At 47.2% G+C, this 21,428-nt stretch overlaps 3 protein-coding genes across 4 annotated transcripts; 2 read left to right on the top strand and 1 right to left on the bottom strand.

Moving 5' to 3' along the window:
* Positions 1 to 6,651: 6,651 nt before the first annotated feature.
* LOC125544852 (triacylglycerol lipase SDP1) lies at positions 6,652 to 13,677 on the top strand. The gene is made up of 5 exons (XM_087547580.1): positions 6,652 to 7,684; positions 7,989 to 8,852; positions 9,217 to 9,360; positions 9,461 to 13,167; positions 13,264 to 13,677. Exons 1-4 carry the CDS (start codon positions 7,136 to 7,138, stop codon positions 10,856 to 10,858), a joined length of 2,955 nt encoding a protein of 984 aa, XP_087403706.1. The 5' UTR covers positions 6,652 to 7,135; the 3' UTR covers positions 10,859 to 13,167; positions 13,264 to 13,677.
* Positions 13,311 to 13,677, top strand: LOC125527940 (uncharacterized). Its single transcript, XM_048692440.2, has one exon. It carries the CDS (start codon positions 13,311 to 13,313, stop codon positions 13,482 to 13,484), a length of 174 nt encoding a protein of 57 aa, XP_048548397.1. The 3' UTR covers positions 13,485 to 13,677.
* Positions 13,678 to 15,223: 1,546 nt separating this feature from the next.
* Positions 15,224 to 19,962, bottom strand: LOC125527938 (Disease resistance protein (TIR-NBS class)). 2 transcript variants are annotated; one of them, XM_048692437.2, is made up of 2 exons: positions 19,573 to 19,962; positions 15,224 to 18,609 (listed from the first exon to the last, which is right to left on the bottom strand). In XM_048692437.2, exon 2 carries the CDS (start codon positions 18,536 to 18,538, stop codon positions 15,524 to 15,526), a length of 3,015 nt encoding a protein of 1,004 aa, XP_048548394.1. In that variant the 5' UTR covers positions 18,539 to 18,609; positions 19,573 to 19,962; the 3' UTR covers positions 15,224 to 15,523. The 2 variants fall into 2 exon arrangements, with proteins under 2 accessions (XP_048548394.1, XP_048548395.1); XM_048692438.2 differs by having other exon boundaries at positions 19,584 to 19,962.
* Between the last annotated feature and the right edge of the window lie 1,466 nt (positions 19,963 to 21,428).

Here is a 21,428-nt window from a genome sequence, read left to right as displayed (position 1 = left end):
CCATTGAGCTTTCTTGAAACATTCATCTTGGAATAGCATTAGCTCAATAAGCTATATGTTGTTAGGAATTACCAAAACCACCCAGGGATAGTTGCATTTTCACCCTGTCTCCTGTTACCTTCGATCCTTAGACGCATAGTTCGGGACCCCCTACCTGAGATCTGCCGGTTTTGACACCGACACTAAGCACTACGATGATATGACCGAGATGTGTTTCTGTAGAGGGGGGCACCACACACGGCTAAGAGAATCTTTGGTGTGTCTTTGGGGTGCCCCCCTTCCACGTATATAAAGGGGGGAGGAGAGGAGGCCGACCATAGGGGGCGCGCCATAGGGAAGAGTCCTACTTGGACTCCTGGTCCAAGTAGGATTCACCCCCCCCCCCCCTTACCTATTCCAACTAGGAGAAGGAGGGAAGGGGAATGATGGGAGAAGGAAGGAGGGGGGCGCCCCCCTCCTAGTGCAATTCGGACCAGCCCATGGGGGGGCGCGCGACCACCCCTTGAGGCCCCTCTCTCCTTTCCCCTAAAGCCCATTAAGGCCCATTACTCTCCCGGGGGGTTCCGGTAACCTCCCGGTACTCTGGAAAATACCCGAAACACTTCAGAACCATTCCGGTGTACGAATATAACCTTCCAATATATCAATCTTTATGTCTCGACCATTCTGAAACTCCTCGTCATGTCCGTGATCTCATCCGGGACTCCGAACAAACTTCGGTCATCAAATCTCATAACTCATAATATAAGCCGTCATTGAACGTTAAGCGTGCGGATCCTATGGGTTCGAGAACTATGTAGACATGACCAAGACACATCTACGGTCAATAACCAATAGCGAAACTTGGATGCTCATATTGGTTCCTACATATTCTACAAAGATCTTTATCAGTCAAACCGCATAACAACATATGTTGTTCCCTTTGTCATCGGTGTGTTACTTGCCCGAGATTTGATCATCGGTATCATCATACCTAGTTCAATCTCGTTATCGGCAAGTCTCTTTACTCGTTTCGTAATGCTCATCCCGCAACTAACTCATTAGTCACTTTGCTTGCAAGGTTTATAGTGATGGGCATTACGGAGAGGGCCCAGAGATACCTCTCCGATACTCGGAGTGACAAATCCTAATCTCGATCTATGCCAACTCAACAAACACCATCAGAGACACCTGTAGAGAATCTTTATAATCACCCAGTTACGTTGTGACGTTTGATAGCACACTAAGTGTTCCTCCGGTATTCGGGAGTTGCATAATCTCATAGTCATAGGAACATGTATAAGTCATGAAGAAAGCAATGGCAATAAACTAAACGATCATAGTGCTAAGCTAACGGATGGGTCTTGTCCATCACATCATTCTCTAATGATGTGATCCCGTTCATCAAATGACAACACGTGTCTATGGCTAGGAAACTTAACCATCTTTGATTAACGAGCTAGTCAAGTAGAGGCATACTAGGGACACTCTGTTTGTCTATGTATTCACACATGTACTAAGTTTCCGGTTAATAAAATTCTAGCATGAATAATAAAAAATTATCATGATATAAGGAAATATAAATAACAACTTTATTATTGCCTCTAGGGCATACTTCCTTCAATTTATAGATTCGACACAAGGGGAGCCAAAGAATATTTGAAGGTATTAGCAGCTGAGTTGTCAATTCAACCACACCTGGAGATTAATTATCTACAGCAACGTGATCAGTAGCAAAGTAATATGATAGTTTTGATAATAGTAGCAGTAGCAATGGTAATGATAATAGTGATAGCAGTAGTTTTGTAACAAGTGCAACAGTAATGATAGTAGTAGTAACTTAGCAAGAACAATATAAGATAAATTCATAGGCATTGGATCGGTGACTTGTTGGATGATATTCATCATGAGATAGTTATAACCTAGGGCGATACGGCACTAGCTCCAATTCATCAATATAATGTAGGCATGTATTCCGTAAATAGTCATGCGTGCTTATGGAAAGAACTTGCATGACATCTTTTGTCCTACCCTCCCGTGGCAGCGGGGTCCTATTGGAAACTAAGGGATATTAAGGCATCCTTTTAATAGAGAACCGGAACAAAGCATTAACACATGGTGAATACATGAACTCCTCAAACTACGGTCATCACCGGGAGTGGTCCCGACTATTGTCACTTCGGGGTTTCCAGATCATAACACATAGTAGGTGACTATAACTTGCAAGATCGGATCTAGAACATGGATATAATGGTGATAACATAAAAGGTTCAGATCTGAAATCATGGCACCCAGGCCCAGAGTGACAAGCATTAAGCATGGCAAAGTCATAGCAACATCAATCTTAGAACATAGTGATACTAGGGATCCAGCCCTAACAAAACTAACTCGATTACATGATGAATCTCATCCAACTCCTCACCGACCAGCGAGCCTACGAAGGAATTACTCACTCCCGGTGGGGAGCATCATGGAATTGGCTATGGAGAAGGGTTGGTGATGACAAAGAATGAAGACCCCCCTCCCAAACGGACTCCAGATCTGGCCTCCCGATGAAGAACAGGAGGTGACGACGGTTCTGTGTCGTGGATCGCGATAATTCTTTCTCCCTGATTTTTTTCTGGGCGCGCCAGGAGAGGGGGGCGTGCCCTGGTGGGTTGTTCCCACCTAGGTGCCCCTCTATGGTAGGTCTTGACTCCAGAAATTCTTGTTTATTGTATAAAAATTCCTCGCAAAGTTTCATTCCATTCTGAGAACTTTTATTTCTGCACAAAAACAACACCATGGTAGTTCTGCTAAAAACAACGTCAGTCTGGGGTTAGTTTCATTCAAATAATGAAAATTAGAGTCCAAAACAAGAGGAAAGCGTTAGGAAAAGTAGATATGTTAGAGACGTATCACGCATTTAATGAGCTTAAGAATTTGCTTACTCATGCTCCCGTGCTTGCATTACCAAACTTTGAAAAACCCTTTGAAATTCATTGCGATGCTAGTGGTAATGGCATAGGAGGTTTGTTAACGCAAGAGAAGCACCACATAGCTTACTTTAGTGAAAAACTTTCTGGAGCTCAACTCAATTACCCCATCTATGACAAAGAGCTATATGCTTTAGTGTGAGTTTTGCATGAATGGGAACATTATCTTCGCCCTCATGAATTTGTCATCCATACCGACCATGAAACGCTTAAATACCTTAAGGGTCAAACTAAGTTGAACAAGTGTCATGCTAAACGGAGTGAGTTCATTTAGTCATTTCCTTATGTCATCAAATACATTAAAGGTAAGGAAAATGTTGTGACAGACGCTCTTTCCCGCATATGCATGCTTGTCACCAAACTTGAATTGAATGGCATTGGCTTTGAGCACATAAAAGACTTGTATGCGCATGATCCTACTTTTGCTATTCCATATGCCAAATGTTTGACGCATACATCTTGGGAACGCTATTACAATTCAAAGATGATTATCTTATGAGATCTAACAAACTATGCATCCCCGAGTCTTCTCTTAGTTTGTTACTTTTGCAAGAATCTCATGGAGGAGGACTAATGGGACACTTTGGACGCGACAAGACATTTTCTACGCTCTCCAAGAACTATTTTTGGCCCAAGATGTTCCGCGATGTCTCACGTTTCACCAACTGATGCTCTACATGTCGCAAAGCTAAGTCTAAAGCTCAATCTCATGGCCTTTATATGCCACTTCCTATTCCATATCACCCATGGGAAGATATTAGTATGGATTTTGTGCTTGGTTTGCCTAGAACTAGAAATGGCAAAGATTCCGTGTTTTTGTTGTTGACCGATTCTCTAAGATGGCACATTTCATTACATGCAACAAGATAGATGATGCTTCACATGTTGCAAATCTCTTTTGTAGGGAAATATTGTGTCTCCATGGAGTGCCCAAGACGATTGTCTCGGACCGCGGCGTCAAGTTCTTGAGTTACTTTTGAAAGACCTTATGCGCCAAGCTCGGAATCAAGCTCTTGTTCTCTTCGGCATACCATCCTCATACTGACGGTCAAACGGAGGTCACGAACCGGACGCTCTCCACTCTACGCGTGTTGATAAAGACGAACATCAAGGAGTGGGAGGAGTGCCTACCCATCACCGAGTACGCCTACAACCGCACAAGACATTCGACTACCGGCAAGTCCCCCTTCGAGGTCGTCTACGGTTTCAATCCGTTGTCCCCATTGGACATTCTTCCTCTACCACTACAAGAGCGCACCAACATGGACGGGAGTGCCCGAGTCAACTACCTCAAGAAGATGCATGAAGATACAAGGCACACCATCGAGCGCCAAGTACAATGACTTGCGACCAAGCTCAACATCAACAAGCACTCCATGGTATTCAACATTGGAGATCTTGTGTGGCTACACCTTCACAAGGACCGCTTCCCCAATGAACGCAAGCCCAAACTTCTACCACGAGCAGATGGACCCTTCAAGGTGCTTGAACGCTACAACAACAACAACAACAACAACAACAACAACAACAACAACAACAACACCGCCTACAAGATCGACATCCCACAAGACAAGTACTCCGTGAGCGACATCTTCAATGTCAAAGATCTCTCTCCCTACCATGGTGATGAAGATTTCAATCCGACGTCGGATCTTTCCCAAAGGAGGGGAGATGATGCGGAGCATCCTACGTTCATCCCCATTCGTCTCACCAAGTGCCAAGAGGACCTATGACACGAGCACGAGCTAGAGCTCTCGAGACCGAGGTGACTTCCGTAGTGATATCACATATGATCCACGCGAGACATGGCTACTACCTAAGTCCGAAATGTTGTGCATGATTAGGTACCAAGAGGACCCTTCCGAAGATGCACATGGAGACGGACAAGTCCCCAAGTTCACGAATGAAGAGAACCAACGGAAGGAGTCAAGAACAGCTCCCAGGACCCGGACATCCGGCCATGACCCCGGACTTCCGGCCCTTGGAGCATCAACCACAGCAGTCGCCGAGTACCTACAGGCCCCGGACACCCGGCCCAACCCGGACATCTGGCCCCAACGCCTGGAAATCCGACCCTTGCTATCCAGAGAGCAACCAAATTGGCCCCAACAACCCGAACATCCGGCCACGACCCCTTACATCCGGCCCCTCGCGAAGTCCCGGACATCCGGCCTGACGCCCGAACATCCGGACCAGCCCTATCCAGAGAGCATCAGGATGCTGCCAAGCCAGCCCAGACATCCGGCCCGAAAGCCCGGACATCCGGCGTCTCGTGAGCGCCCGGACATCCGGCCCGACGCCCGGACGTCCGGCCTCCCCTGTCTGCGCACAGTGTAGGGCCGAGGCCCATGTACCCCTTCGACCCCCTAGACTATATATACTCCTCCTCCTCCTTCTTTCGGGGGTTAGCATTGTGATAGCTCATATGTGAGATAGAGTCTCGCTCATCCATCCGGATCTACTCCACCGAGAGAGACCGTCACCTCCTCAGAGAAGATCCACTTGGATTCATGACCCCTAACGAGAAGACCTCAAGACCTCCTCACAGAGAAGAACCCGTTACCTACGTATCGTCCTTTGTTTGATTCGAATCGTGTATCTCTTTATGTTTCGAGGATCTAGCACATGTGTGACCGAATCTTGTTGGTGTGAGTGTTTCTCCTGTGTGTTCCCTTCGTGATTTCTCCTCACGTTCTTCGTGTTCATCGCGGGATCCGCTCCTTTCATGAAAGATCGGTCATCTAGGGTTCCACCCTACATTAGAGGGCCTGGAGACCATGATGGCCCTCTCTGCCACCGACGACGTTGCCTTCCCCGAGCTGGAGATGGTGCAGGTGGTGGAGGAAGCGCCACAGAGGGAGGAGGTGCTGGAGAAGGAGCCCGTGGTCGCGTTCCACCCGAGCCTGGTGGGCCAGCAGTGGAGCTGGTCGTGCACGGCTCCGGAGATGGCCGACGCCGTGGGAGGCGTGAACTGGTGCCCCACGCTGCCGCAGTCACCGGAGCGGGAGGCGTCGCCACAAGAGGAGGTGGTGCAGGCACCTCCCGCCTTCCAGCCCGCCCCCGTGTACCAGGCACCGCCATCCCACCTCTGGACGGCGCCGGCCTACGTCGACCTCGTCAGCGACGACGAAAACGGCGGCCACTGAGAAGACGGCCACAACCACGGCATCGACGGGCAGGAGCGCGCGGGCGACAAATTTCTTTTTTTATGTTAATTATGTCTATGTGAATTATGGAATTAGGTCGTTTTGTGGCCGTGATGTTTAATTATTCTTTATATTTTTATGTTTGTGTTTATTTTATTTTTTGGCATTTTTTTTTAGTTTTTACGTTTTTTAATCACGTCTATCCCAGACATGATTTAAAGTGTGGCCGCGCGTTGGACGCACCGACCGCCCAATAGCCTCAAACGGACATGAACGGCCTCATTGCCATCCCAAACGAACGAAAACAGGTCAAACCGGACGGTCCGTTAGGGGTGAGTTGGTCTTAATGTCACCCTTGCAGTTCCGAAAATGCGCCCTATTTCGGTCAGACGAAGATGGCAGCTACGTTGACCCAAAGCCACAAACCACGGTGAAAACGCTCGACACCCCCACGTGGAGAGGCCGGCCGCGCAAACTCGGCCGCTCGTGGCTCCAAAGTCCAAACCGGCACACCGACCGAGGGGAGCCACCGCCCGTCGCCATCCCCCCTCGTCTACCATATCCAGATTGGCGCACGTCACGCGGTCCCGCTCCCCTCTCCCCGTCCTCGATCCACAACGGCGAGGAGTCAAGCTGAAATGAATGACGCGGCCATCGTCGGCGCGGGAGATAAACATAACCGCGAAACATGGCGGCCTCCCTCTGTCGCAGTTAGTTTGGCTTGTACGTCGCGCTCCCTTCCCCCTTATCTCCTTCCCCGACTGACCTGACCGGGACGCCGCATTTGTCCCATCCACGGCACGGCACGGGAGGGAGAAGAAGAAGCCCAGCTCGACTCCTCCTCCTTCCTCTGATCCCCTCCGTCTGCCCATTCCCAGATCCCAGCACGCCATGCCCGCGCCTGCAGGTGCGTGCAGCCAAGCCCCACCGCTCGCCTTCTATTCCGCGTCCCCTAGCTTGGCCCGGCCCTGCTCCGATCCAAGGCCGCGGCGGTGACCCAGTGCCCTCTCCCTCCTGCCACGCCGTCCGCCGCCCATGGACGTCATCACCAACGAGGCGCGCGTGGGGGCGTTCGCGATCGGCCCGTCCACGGCGGCGGGGCGCGCGCTCGCGCTGCGCGTGCTCCTCTGCGGCTCGCTGGCGCGGCTGCGGCACCGCCTCGCCGCCGCGCTGCGCGCCGCGGCGCCGCTGGCGGCGGCCTGGCTGCACCCGCGCCACAACACGCGGGGGATCCTGCTCGCCGTCTGCGCCGTCGCGCTGCTGCTGCGCGGCCGCGGGGGCCGCGCCGGGGTGCGCGCGCGGGTGCAGTCCGCCTACCGCCGCAAGTTCTGGCGGAACATGATGCGCGCCGCGCTCACCTACGAGGAGTGGGCGCACGCCGCGCGGATGCTCGAGCGGGAGACGCCGCGCCGCGCCACCGACGCCGACCTCTACGACGAGGAGCTCGTGCGCAACAAGCTCCGTGAGCTCAGGCACCGCCGTCAGGAGGGCTCGCTCAGGGACATCGTCTTCTGCATGCGCGCCGATCTGCTCAGGAACCTTGGTAACATGTGCAACCCCGAGCTCCACAAGTTGAGGCTGCAGGTACTGCGCTGCCCATCTGCCCACAATTTTTTATGCCACCTGATCCTTGCTTTCGCTTTGATCATAGTACTGGTTGTTGCCGGAGTATTAGAATTGTCTCCCCTTTCCCGTAGTCAAAGGACTCGAAATTTGCAGTGTCTGTAATTCCAGTTGGGTAAAACTTTAACTTGGTCCATGTATTATTTGACAAGTTAATCATGAATAATAAGTCTGTTTGGTTTGTCAGACGATTCGTTCACATTATGTCAATATATGTATATACATTCTAGTGTCACTGAAATGTTTATTGTTAATGATCTACTAGGTGCCTAAAACCATCAAGGAGTACATTGAGGAGGTATCTACTCAACTGAAAATGATTTGCAATTCTGATTCGGACGAGTTACCCCTTGAAGAGAAACTGGCATTTATGCATGAGACAAGACATGCCTTTGGTAGATCGGCCCTACTGCTAAGTGGAGGTGCTTCATTTGGCTCTTTTCATGTGGGTGTTGTGAAAACCTTGGTAGAGCATAAGCTTCTACCTAGGATTATTTCAGGATCAAGCGTTGGCGCAATAATGTGTGCTATTGTAGCCACACGGTCATGGCCAGAACTAGAGAGTTTTTTTGAGGAGTGGCATTCCTTGAAATTCTTTGACCAGATGGGTGGGATCTTTCCTGTATTTAAAAGAATTTTGACGCATGGAGCGGTTCATGACATTAGGCACTTGCAGACGCAGTTGAGAAATCTTACAAGCAATTTGACATTTCAAGAGGCATATGACATGACTGGCCGGGTTCTCGTTGTTACTGTGTGTTCTCCAAGAAAACATGAGCCACCACGATGCCTGAACTATTTGACATCACCTCATGTTCTCATTTGGAGTGCAGTAACTGCTTCCTGTGCTTTTCCTGGACTTTTTGAGGCCCAGGAGTTGATGGCCAAAGATAGATTCGGAGAAACAGTTCCTTTTCATGCTCCATTCTTGTTGGGTGTGGAGGAACGAGCTGACGCTGCTACACGGCGCTGGAGAGATGGCAGCTTAGAAAGTGATTTACCCATGAAGCAATTGAAGGAATTATTCAACGTAAATCACTTCATAGTAAGCCAAGCCAATCCTCACATTGCTCCATTACTGAGACTAAAGGAGATCATCAGGGCTTACGGAGGCAGCTTTGCTGCAAAGGTACGTGAAATGCTTTCTCCATAGTCTTTATTTCTATTATTTGCTTAGTCTCTGTCTGATTTCAGAGCAATTTCGATGTGACCATGCTTCCCATTAATGCGAACATAAGGATGTTTCCTTTGCTTATATTTCTTGATGTTTCATTGTCAGTAATGTGTGTCATTTGATGGCTTAGTAGCATCGCAATGCATAGCACTATGCTCACCAAGGCATATTTGACAGCAAATATTAGCTGAACTGTATGGCCAAGTAATTCATTTTACCAAAGTATCCCCTGGAATGATGTGGTGAAGTAAACAATATTGACGTGGTAAAGTAATTTTTCAATTGTCTAATATGATCTTCTGATCCTTTTTGTATGTAGCTTGCTGAACTTGCTGAGATGGAAATTAAGCATAGGTTCAATCAAGTTCTGGAACTTGGATTTCCATTAGGAGGAATAGCTAAGTTGTTTGCTCAACATTGGGAAGGTGATGTGACAATCGTTATGCCAGCCACACTTGCTCAGGTTTTGAATGTTTCTTAATCCATTCTTTCGTGTGCATGTCAAATTTTCACCACATTAATCAGTAGTCTGACTAATGTTCTTTTCCTCTATGTATCATCAGTATTCGAAGATCATACAGAATCCTTCGTATTCTGAGCTTCAGAAAGCCGCAAGTCAGGGTAGGCGATGCACTTGGGAAAAGCTCTCTGCTATCAGGGCAAACTGCGCTATTGAGCTTGCATTAGATGAATGTGTTGCCCTCCTGAACCACATGCGTAGGCTGAAGAGAAGTGCAGAAAGAGCAGCTGCTTCACAAGGATATGGTGCTACAATTAGACTCTGTCCGTCTAGAAGGATTCCATCATGGAATCTCATAGCAAGAGAAAATTCAACTGGTTCTCTCGATGAGGAAATGCTCACATCTCCCACTGTTACGAGCCATCAAGCAGTTGGAGGGACTGCTGGGCCATCTAACAGAAATCACCATCTCCAACATAGTATGCATGATAGCAGTGACAGTGAATCTGAGAGTATAGACTTGAACTCATGGACGAGAAGTGGTGGCCCTCTCATGAGAACAGCCTCAGCTAATAAATTCATCAGCTTTGTTCAGAACCTTGAGATTGACACAGAATTCAGAACAATTTCACCAAGGGGGAGCGAAGGTGATATTGTTACACCGAATAGTAACTTATTTGCTGGTCACCCAATTGGTAGAGAGCCAGTTGATAACCATCCAGGGCCTGCTACTCCTGGTAGGACCTCAGGCAATTCAGGTTGCGATCCTCATGATACTCCTGTTCCTAGGTCTCCATTTGGTCTTTCCACAAGTATCATGGTCCCTGAAGGTGACTTGCTGCAGCCGGAAAAGATTGAGAATGGTATTTTATTCAATGTTGTGAGAAGGGATGCTCTTGTAGCGACTACTAGCGGAGTTGAACCTCATGGATCTTCACAGGAAGCAGATGTGGAAACTGTACCGACCGAGTGCCTTTATGGTGCTTCGGATGACGACGACGACAACGTGGAACTGAATGCTGATCATGAAGCATTATCTGACCCTGGAGATCAGAGATCCTCAGTTGCAGGAAACCTAGATCCGTCCACTTCCATGGATTGTCAAGCTGATGAAACAAGTACTACTCGATCAGAAGCTCCATCTCTCTTTAATATCTGTGTGGAGATTCCTCCAGCAACCATGATCAGAGAAAATAGTCGGCCTGACGAGCCTTCTTCAGACATAAGACTGGAGATTGTAAAGACAGAATGCCCTGATGAGAATTCAGCTGCTGGGAACGATGAAGTTGGCTCAGTTCCTGCCAATAAAGAATCTTCCTATTGTTCTCAGACAGCTGAAAATGGACAGCAGCATCAAGTTGATATGGGATCTGTGAACTCCTGTAGTGTTTCAGTTTCAGAAGATGATAGGCATGTCAGCCTCATTTCGAACGAGAAACCAGTTACTACTTCCAGTGGCGGAGCGGAGAGTATGACATCTGGAAGAAATGAAGCTGACTAGCATAGAACGTGCCTGTTGACTGACCTAATGTTTTTCTGTGCTGGGACTTGGTAGTTTGAACAATTCAGCTTGATCTGGTCCATGCTATGTCGGCAATTTAAACTCGTGTCACGATCAAACTGAATTGCGTCTATACCTAGGTGTTGTAATTCGGTTGTAGTCAACCCCCTAATGAAGCACTAGAATGAATTTCGTTTCAAACTCGCATATATGCATTGGGTTCCTCTGTTTCTGAAATTGATGAAATTTCATTCTTTTTTTACTGAAACTGCTCAGGCTGCGGCTCTGTTCGGACAATGGCGCTCCCTAGTACAGTATGAGATTATTTGATTTGGACGCTTCTACTCCGTTGATCAGCATTTGAGATTTCTACTAACTGTTTAAGCGATCAGCATTTGAGATTTCTAACCATTGATCTCCGTCGGGTTCATGACTCTCCTCAGTTTCTGTACCCTTCCTTCAGTCATACTTTTTACCTTTTACCTTTTTGAGTTTTTGAGCTTGTATTGTTGCAGTTACCGATTGTTAAACTACGTTGTGTTGAACCTTAGTTGTAATCAGCGGTGGAGAAAAAGCAAAAATAAACGGTAAAATGTTGGCGCTGAGCGATAAAATAGGCAAGACCAAATCACTGATAACCCACAATATGCTACCGCAGTTTCTTGGCACCAGTATCGTTGCTAAGCTGTTTGTATTATTTCAGTAAAAATATATGATAAAAAGGTAATAAAGAGTGAGGAAAAAGAACGTTTTGATTCGTTGAGGCAAATCTTGTACTCAGTAGCTTATGCGGTACTATAACACTGTAATCATAGGTATTTTTTATTACATACTATGTCGACAAAATAACTATTGCTCCAAGTCTTATCTTAATAGAGGGTTTATTTATTTTAGCTATATGTTGTTGTTTTTCTAGAGAAAGATGATACCACTTAATGCGCATGCTAAGTGTGGCTAGCTTGTTTACTTCTTTTTTAGGCAACTATGTATTAACTAAACAAAGTGTAGACACCGAACCTAACAAATTGGAATAAAGACAAATGGTAAAAGAACCAAAGATCCAATATATTTTTTTGCGGGTATAAACTTGTATTACTCAACCATACAATCCACCTTACAAAGATCGACGACTTCTGGGGGGCCGGAGCCCAGCCAGACTACAGTTCTATGTTCCCTACTAGCAAATTTAGCTAAGAAATCGCTAACAAGATTTTGACTATGCTTGACATGAGCAATACAAGTCATATGAAGAGATCGAAAGTGTTTAATCTCCACCACCAAATAAGCATAGACAGACCGGTCTGTTTCTCTTTCATTCACCATGTTTACCGCTGAAAGCGACTCCATCTCCAACCAAAGATCCAATATAACTAAGAGTTAAATTAATGTTCTTCAAGATCGACATTTCAACTGTTTACAATGTTTTTTGTGAAACTACGAGAGACCAAACGTAAGTTAGATTAATCTTGAAGGTTTTTAAAAAGGTTGTGTGAGATGCCCATCTCAAAGGTGATAACTTAATATCATTGATACTCATGTGATCTCGAGCTCCAATGATCCTAGATGAACAGTAACATAAACATTGATGTTTTGTCTACGTGCATGCATTTTTTTATGATTTTGTGAAGGTGTGGGCAAAAGAACTTATCACCTCCACAAATGTTATCTTTTTTTTTTGCAGGGGTCCACAAATGTAATCATCTACTGTAACTTCTACTCCATCAGTTCCAAATTACTGGTCGCACAAATGGATGTATCTAGAACTAAAATACATCTAGATACATCCATACCTGCGATAAGTAATTCGGAACGGAGGAAGTAAGTGACAAGCCAGGTGAAAATTTTGACCATGGTCTTGTTTTTTTTATCAATCAAAACGGTCTAATTCATCGTAGTGAGCGTGGCTCCAAGAAATGTTCTTTTCTTTAGGCTAGAACTAGAACGACTGCACGTTGTGTTGCCTTGCTGCAAGAGGGCCGACTCGTTTGCTATTCGAGTTTTTCTTCTTTTTTTTTGAGAGAGAATGCTATTCGAGCTTCTTTTTTTTTTGAGCGGTGAATGCTATTCGAGCTTTTTTTTTTGAGAAAAAAATGCTATTCGAGCTGGGAGCCCAAAAATATCACACGAAGGTCAGTCGCCACAGCCCAGCCCAGCCCACGGAAGGTATAGCCTCCCCGTCCGCACACCGCACTCCCCACCACCATTTCCTGCTTCTCCGCTAGAACCCTAGCCGCCGCGCCGCCCCAAGAACCGGGAAAGGGAAGCGACGATCCGGTGTGCCCCTCCTCATCCTCGAATCCCGCCACCTCGTAAGCCGCTCCTCTCTCCCGATCTTCTCCCTCGCTTTAATCCCAAAATGGGAGGTTCCTGGCCCTGCATCACAATGATCTCCGCGCTCTGATCAGTCGTCTCCAGCTTTATCTTCGCCGGGGCAAGGAGGAAATCTCGTCGGATGGGGAAGGCGAAGCGGGCGTCCATCTTCATCAGGCTCGTGTCGGCCGCCGGCACGGGGTTCTTCTACGTGAAGCGCAAGAACCCTCGCCGGATCACGGAGAAGCTCGAGTTCAGGAAGTACGACCCCCGCGTCAACAAGCACGTCCTCTTCACGGAGGCCAAGATGAAGTGAGCGCGCGCGTCTTCGCCGGAAGATGGAATAACGCCGTCGAGCCCTGTAACGAACCTGAGAGAGAGAGAGAGACATCTGTTCTTGTTCCTTGTTATTTTTTCCTTGCCTGTACTGTCGATGGACTGAGCTGCGGCGCGGTGCAGCTCATCTGTTTCTTCTTGCCGCTAATCCAAGTCCGTTGCATCCCCATCCATGAAGCTGCTGGTCCAGGTCCCTGTTGCTGCACTGTTGCTGTGTTCTCTCCCTCCCTGACATCATTTCGACAGATTTGACATTTCGCCTGTCTGTGTAACATCTTTCTTGGTCCAACTGAACGTCAGTGACTATTTGGCATTTGTGATATCTCTCTCTCTCTCTCTCTCTCTCTCTCTCTCTCCTTGAAAACTAAATGGAGATGGAGGTTGATCACATGATTTGAGGTTGTAGCGTACTGATCAATGCGTGCAGCACCTTAATACAAATTTTGTGTGATGCTAGTGCTTTGTTCGGAGATCATATGAGCTGGTCAGTAAAATTCTCCATGATTAGATGAATTTTGTAAATTCATTGATCAGAGGAACATGGGCGAGTGGACAGCAGGACGGTGCAGGCTCAGGGGCCGCATGTTCTTCTCCACCTAATTCTAGTGGCAGCATATGACTAAGCAAAGACAAAGACATCACAGCAACAATGCTGAGCACTTAAACCAACGACACGGCAAAAACGAAACGAAAATAGGTCATGTGTCAAATCGACACCATCTATCATCAAAGCAGATCCTGCACTGGACTCACCATGCCAAAGAATCCATGAAAGGGCAATGCTTTCACTCACTATGCTTCGTTACTCCATTCATCCTCCTTGATGTCATCAAGAAAGAGGCAAGTCTTTTGATCATTGCGGATGGGGAATATTTGGGTCAAATCATGACAGAAGAGTAATAACCTTGCAAAGTCCTTTTTTTTGTTAAACTCTTGTCCAACTACTTAATTAGTCGATGAGACATCTTTTGCCTCTGTTTAGAAAAGATGCTTCGAGGTTGTGGTTTAGAAAAGATGCATATTGTTGAACGTGTATAACACCTTTTAATACAAAATTCATGTGGTACTAATTCTTGTCTTCTGGAAATTATACGAGTTGGTTAGGAACAAGAGAGGGCCTGGCCATCTAGAGAATTATGAAAGTAAATTCTCAAAAGTTATATGCTATTGTTGTTAGCTCACCCCATAATTCAGCACTAGATTTCACGAATCTGACATCTTTTATGTTTCTCCAGCCGCCCTTCAGCAACAGGTAGCTACTGCACGAAAGAAACAGGTAGTGATGTGCCTGCAGCTAGGGCTCCATGTTAGTGGGTCACTCTAGCATTCAGATAAAATTATTTCTAGATAGTTTAATACCAGTCACTAAGTTTTGCGAACTATACAATGCTAAAAGTGAGCACCACTGCACCAATATAGGACAAATAAGATGAAATTTGTAAATTCATTGATCAGAGGGAACATGGGCTGAGTGGACAACAGGATGGCGCACGTTCAGGGGCCACATGTTCTCCTCAACCCAATTCCAGTGGCAGCATACGACCGTGCAAGCTCAAGAGGCATCATTCACAGCAACAATGCTCAGCGCTCAAATCAACAGACACGGCAAAAACGCAAACAGTTCATGCGTCAATTCCACATCCATCTCCCGTCAGAGCCGATTCTGCACCGGATCACAGTTTCGAACAAAATCATGGCATCATATCATCAGACAGGACAGAACTTACAAGGACCAATTCAAAGTCTTCTGTGCATGCAGTTGGAAGTACTAGTACAATCTAGTAACAACAACACAGTGGCTTGCTCCAAAGCCAACATATATTGGTAGAACCCTGAAGAGAGTCCTAACAGGGATGAAATAAGATAGGGTACATTTAGTAACAGTAGCAAAAAGAAAAAAGAAGTGAAATGATGAAGACAAATATACTTTGTTATTTGATATTCTGGGGGTATTTGTACGGCGATTATGAAAAAGCCACACTAAAAAGAATATATGGGTGAAGTCCTAAGCTATATGAATCAACTAAGGTGGACATTTGTAAGGAGCCTTGTTAGTTTACTGAGGGTTTCTCGAGCCGAGACCGTGTCCGGGTGGTGCTCGCCGCAGATGGAAGTGCGAATGAATATGGCCTTCCGTATCAGGTCATCCCCGATGCCGTACTGTCCGCCTCGAAGCATCAGCTTTGCCCGTGTTTCTAGTACAGAAGCTTTCAGAAGAGCCAGCTCCTGCCAAAGATAGGTGTACTGGGCTTCTGACTGAACTGGCCTAAAGCAGGAGATTGATGTTTCCCTCCATTTGCCAGCATGGGAGAGCATGGATTCAGCTGCACGCTCCAATGCGTCCGTGCACAGGCGTAGCAGCTCCAGCGCAGCATTGCATCGGGAATATGTGATGAATGTGTTTATCGCAAGTGGCACGACAATCTGCTTCACGAAGAACATCAACTCAGATGGCCTCAGTTCTACCAGAAATGGATCAGAACCAAATCCAAAAGCCATGAAGCAGGCAGCCCATAGGTGCTCAGAAGAATGTTTAATTGATCCTCGGAGGTACACTGATTGGACTGCAGCTTGAGCCGTTCTTGTGCCTCCTCGCTTGCGAGCATATAGCCTGATCATATCATGGAACTGGATATACTCAGACTTTGCGCTGCACCTGGCAATTCCAAATCTCATCAACATTGCAGCTGCTTCAGCTTCAGATCTCTGCATCCTAGAAGTTGCAAGGCCACAAGTTAGTGTTCGCCACCACTTCCTCCACCTTGGACCCCTCCGATGCTTCTTTGGGATTTTATGTGCAGCCAGAGCCAACATATGAATTGGAACTGCAGATGGTGCAAACCAACCACTCACTTGAACCATACGAATTGCCAGACTCCTGGGGCCATCTGCGTGCTCAAATATCGATAGGCAGACATCCAGGAGTCTAACAAGGATTTCATGATTTTTCAAGCTGATTACTTCTCTGTCATTCCAAGAAAAATCTCTTATGGGCGATGGCCGATTCAACGTGTCAAGAAGCCTACTTGGAGTAATTGGAAGCTCCGAGAGTATAGCTCCAACAATACCTAGGCCAAGAGTGAGCCTCCCAAGCTTTTCTTCAATGACCTTGAGCGCATCAATTTCCATTAGCGGGTATTCCTTGACAGCCCCCTTCATCAAAGTCATTGCCTCAGCACCAGATAAATAAGAAAGCTTCATTGGCTCCAAGTTCATCACCCGTGGAAGGCGTGTTGTTATGATGAAGTGAGTCTCTCCACCAAATTGTGGGAGAAGGTCCATTATGACTCTCTTATCCCACCAATCCTTCTCACTCTCCAGATTATCAATGATAACTAAATACGGTATGTCCCGCATCAGTTCTTGTCTTATCTTGGCAATGGCTTCCTCTTCCTGCTCCTCAAAGCATCGGTCACTTCCTTTCTCATGCAAGCGAGTATCAACACTTAAATCTACTTCCAAATGAGTCCGCAAAGATAAATAATTATGTCGAATGTATCTGCTCTCCCCTCTGACCCACAAAATCATCTTATATCTCTGGGAGAACCTGTATGCGTACTCCAAAGCCAAGTCTGTCTTGCCCATTCCAGATTCCCCTGATATGCAAGCAATGCCCTTTCCATAGAGTATCTTCCTAGTTTTTTTCTTCCTTCCATATCTCCCACCATTCTTCACTCTCGGTTGTCGGCCATGCTGCAGTGGAGTGCCCAGTCTCTGCATCTCAATGCCTTCCTCAGTCTCCTTCCACAAAACTGGTTCCTTTCCCTTGATGGTATCTGCATTTAGTTGCTCATAATTGTTAGCAGACCAGCCACTCACAGGGCCTTTTCTTCTGTGCTTTGTCTTGAGCTCAAAATACTTCTTTTCCCCTTCCCCACTGACATCACCAAACAAAATGAGCTCCAACTCCGAGAGCTCCTTTTTCCTCCCAACGAAATCACCATTGCGAGGGAAAGGAAATTCATCTTTCTCCACCCTCACTCTCCACCTATTCACCCGATCAACCACACTTCTCCTACCTAATTTCGTGGCCAAAAGGATAACTGCTTGCAGTATGGAGGCTCTCCAATTGGTATCATTCGCTTCTAACTGCAGATCTACCACCCGAGAAAGAGCATCAACTGATTCCCTCCATTCATTCTCCATTCCACCATATAACATCCACAGCTCACCGCCATGTTTTTCCCACAGTTCTCCTCTCTTCTCTATGATATCTCTGGCAAGGCAATCAGCAGCACTCAAGTCAAAGAATATAGGGATCAGATTTTTCTTGCCAAAGAAGTTCCTGAGCTCCTCAATGGTATAAGGATTGCCAAATGACTTCTTTGTAAGGATGACAATTCCATATGTGGAAGCATTCATTACCCTCTCAACAGCATCATGGCTGTGTGAATTCCGACACCTGGCCCGATCAGAAGCAAAGCAACTGATTCCATGAATCTCAAGTTCTGCACGAAGCCAATTTGTGAACCTCAGCAGTGAAGCCTTGCGGCCATGAAACCCTATGTACACATCATAGGTCCGAAGCCTACTGACAGAAGCTGCTGATGGCGTAGGTTGAGAGGACGAAGATTTCCGATATACTCCCACCTGTCTCTTCTGTTTCTCCTTTCGAGTTGAACGATCACAATTGCTAGTTGGAGTCGCTGACGAACTACCTTGGTATGGGCCATTGAAGGTGGAAATGAAGCTGGGATTGTTATAGACAATTGCTGGAGTTCCAAAATTACTTGAAGTGCAAAGGCTGGGAGGAGGAGAAGCATCGTCTAGCAATAACCTTATGTTGGCTGATGGTAACTGCCCCTGCTGTACCAGAGTGTCAGTGGAAAGAATATCACCGATTTTCAGCGCGATACCAGTTGGGGAGTTATTGTGCTGGACATGAGCATGCTCTGGGCGACGAGCAGACAGTGACCGTGGTGTGAAGAAAGGTGACTGGTTGGCAGAAACAAATGTCGAGGAAGAGGATGACAGGTTCCTTGATGGTGCTGAGACCAAAGCCCCGACATCAGAGCTTTCCTCTTGAAGCTCCATACACCCATTTTCAGTACTATCCAGCTCTCAAGATGGCCTGTAATTCAACTGATCGATGTGCAAATCGGTATCTGCAGAAGATAGAAACAAGTCCATCATGATTTGAAATTGCTCAATCAGTTCGTAGCCGGCACTACATATACATTGGAAATACACGCTCGGGAATAATAATTTCTTCATCAAAATGACGTAAAGCATACACATTCTGCTCGTTGAAATAAAATGATGAAATTTGGAGAGAAGGGACAAAACGAAACTGTAGCAAAGGTGCATTCGATTGGTCATTCGGATAGAGCAACCCATCATGGCTCAATAATGGCTCAGCAAGTAGTACGCCCAGGACGAGAGAGAAAAACTTTCTCCAATTGCTTGATGATACTCTGATTTTGTTTATTATTAGACGCCGGCAGGAAAAGGGAAACCAAGGTTGAGATGAGATGAGCTGTGCGCTTTACTACAGTAATCAATTTGGCAGTAGGAGAAGAAGAAATAACTGTCATTGGTGACATAACATGGCGAGAATTGGGTTGCCCATGATGATGCACAGCGTACCAAGTACAACCTGGGCCAGCAGCCGAGATGGGAAAAGAAACCAACCGTGTACGGCTCAGCGTGGGAGGAAAAATGGCAACTCTTTCCATTTCTTTCGTCGCAACCTTTAATAGTAGGAGGAGCAGCAGCGCGCGCGGGGAGAAGCGGATCTAATGGCGCCCGCGCCAGCCGAGGCTCCAGATCTGCCGGCGGCTCTCGCAGTCGCGGCCGGGTCCCAACGAATCAGCGGAGAAAAAGGCAAGCTCTGGACTGAAACCGAACAAGATCGCGCGTGCCATGCCGACGGCTCTCGCTCAGATCTGGCAAAGCAGAAAGCCAGCAGAGAAACCTCGAGAGCACGCCTCCGTTCAGTAGACCACGGGCCAAGCAAGAGGGACAACTCCATGACCCAGAAGGAAAAACAATCGTCCGCTTTACGGATTGCTAGCTAGCGCACCGGTGGAAACAACAGCAACAGAGGAAGGAACTCAAATTTGAAGTACCTGCGGCTTACATTTCTTCTCCCTCGAGACAGCCCCGGCGCGCGCGCGGTTCCTGCTCCCGCGCCGGATCCAGTTCCGCTCGGCTTACTAGCTGCGGCGGCGGCGGCGGCGAGGATCCACCGGAACCAGCTTTCGTTGCTGTCTGCTAGCTCCGGAAGCGGCAGCAGCGGCGGTGAGTCCAAGCCCAGTGTGAATGTGTGCGCGTGATTCGTCGGGACGAGGCAGTGTCAGTGTGAGGTGTCGCGGCGGGCCATTTTTATATGGCAGAGTGGAGGGAGGGAGGAAGCAGCGGCGACGGCGGGGAAGGGAAGGAGGCAAAAGCTGAGCGAGCCGCGAGCGTACTGTATAGAGGGAGGGAGGGAGCGAGGGAGGATGAGATTAGTGGTGGTGGTGGTATAATTGGAGGGTTAGGCTGGGATTAATTAAGGCTGCCTGCCACGCCGACGCCGACGCCGAGGCGGGCCAGCCGTGTGGGTGGTCCCGAGGTTAGCGACACGTTTGTTGGGTAGGAGGAGGAGGAGACAGGCACGAGCGCGCCTGCTATGACCCGACAGCGAGAGCCGGTTCGAGCCCGAGTTAGGTGTGAAAAAAGGAAGTGATGGACGGACGTAGTGGGGGATCGTCGGGAGCCACCACAATCCGATCCGTGCAAGAAAGCTATGGATATTTGACGAGACATTTTTTTTAGAGCGAAATCGCTACTTTAAGGCTGGTTGTAATGGGGAGTATCATATAGTAATATCATGCATATGATACTAGTGTATAATACTATCTCCCTAATGCATAGTACCTTCTCCATTTTTATATACAAGGCCACAAACTCAAATTACAGGTATCAAGATAAAATTTAGTACATGTTTTGCAACTTAACTTTTCTGTTCGTTTACTATGATCATTAATACATCGCATGCATGCAAGAAAGCTGAGTGGAGAAAGTAGCTAGTGCTATTATGACTGAATGCATGCAAGTATTAAACAAGTTGCTAGTACGAAGAAACGTCATTAATTCTTGCCTCGATTGCTGTTGGTGGACTTGTATAGACGCAAAATATTTATTTCATAGTGGCTTTGTATAAGTAAATTGAGGGAGTATCATGTAGTACTTTATTTATTGCCATGCAGGACACATAGTGGTGTAGCATTTATTATGATACGGTATCATGATATGATACTCAACCATCTCTTTCTTCATTAAATTCTATGACACTTCATCAAAATTGCCTAGTTGACATGCATGATACTAGCTATGATACTAGCATTACAAGCAGCCTAAGAGGAGTACCTCAAGTTTTTACCACACGCCGCTCTCAGCACAACAAGTGGCACAATGTCGCTTCACAAAAAGTTGTTTCCTGATGTGCTTAGCTCGACACGTGGTGCAAGGAGAGGCGACTATGTCGATTTTTCCTTTTTCTTTTTCGTGGTTTCAGGTTTTTCTTCTTTTCACCAGGGGCGGAGCCAGAAAATTTAGCCGATGGATTCATTCATTGATTAATTGTGAGGATTTTGTCTAATTAATTAAGTGTAAAGTCTAATTTTGCACTGAAGGTTAATTTTTTTGCACCACCTTGCATCAAATATATAGCGCTATGGGTGTTCTGGCAAAACATAGAACTGTGACGGTGGAGCCAGGGCGAAACGGGACCGCGCCTCCTCCCTAGGGTTCCGCCCGCGCCGCCGTCGACTCCCCCGTCACGAGTAGCCGCAGCCGCGGCCGGCGCCCGCCGCCTCTAGCTCTCCCCGACCCCGTCCACCTCCCTTCCCCTCCATCGTACCCCCGCATCGCCTCCCCGAGCGAGGCGACCGGGGGCTCTCTCCCCGCCCTCCCCAGCGCCTCCCCTCCCCTTCTCCCCCTC

The sequence above is a fragment of the Triticum urartu genome, chromosome 3A, assembly GCF_056163025.1.
Source record: "Triticum urartu cultivar PI428250 chromosome 3A, HENAU_Tu73, whole genome shotgun sequence".
In the NCBI taxonomy this organism is placed as follows: Eukaryota; Viridiplantae; Streptophyta; class Magnoliopsida; order Poales; family Poaceae; genus Triticum; species Triticum urartu.
The sequence above is the reverse complement of the archived record's forward strand: the minus strand, read 5'-3'. Positions and strand labels throughout refer to the sequence as shown.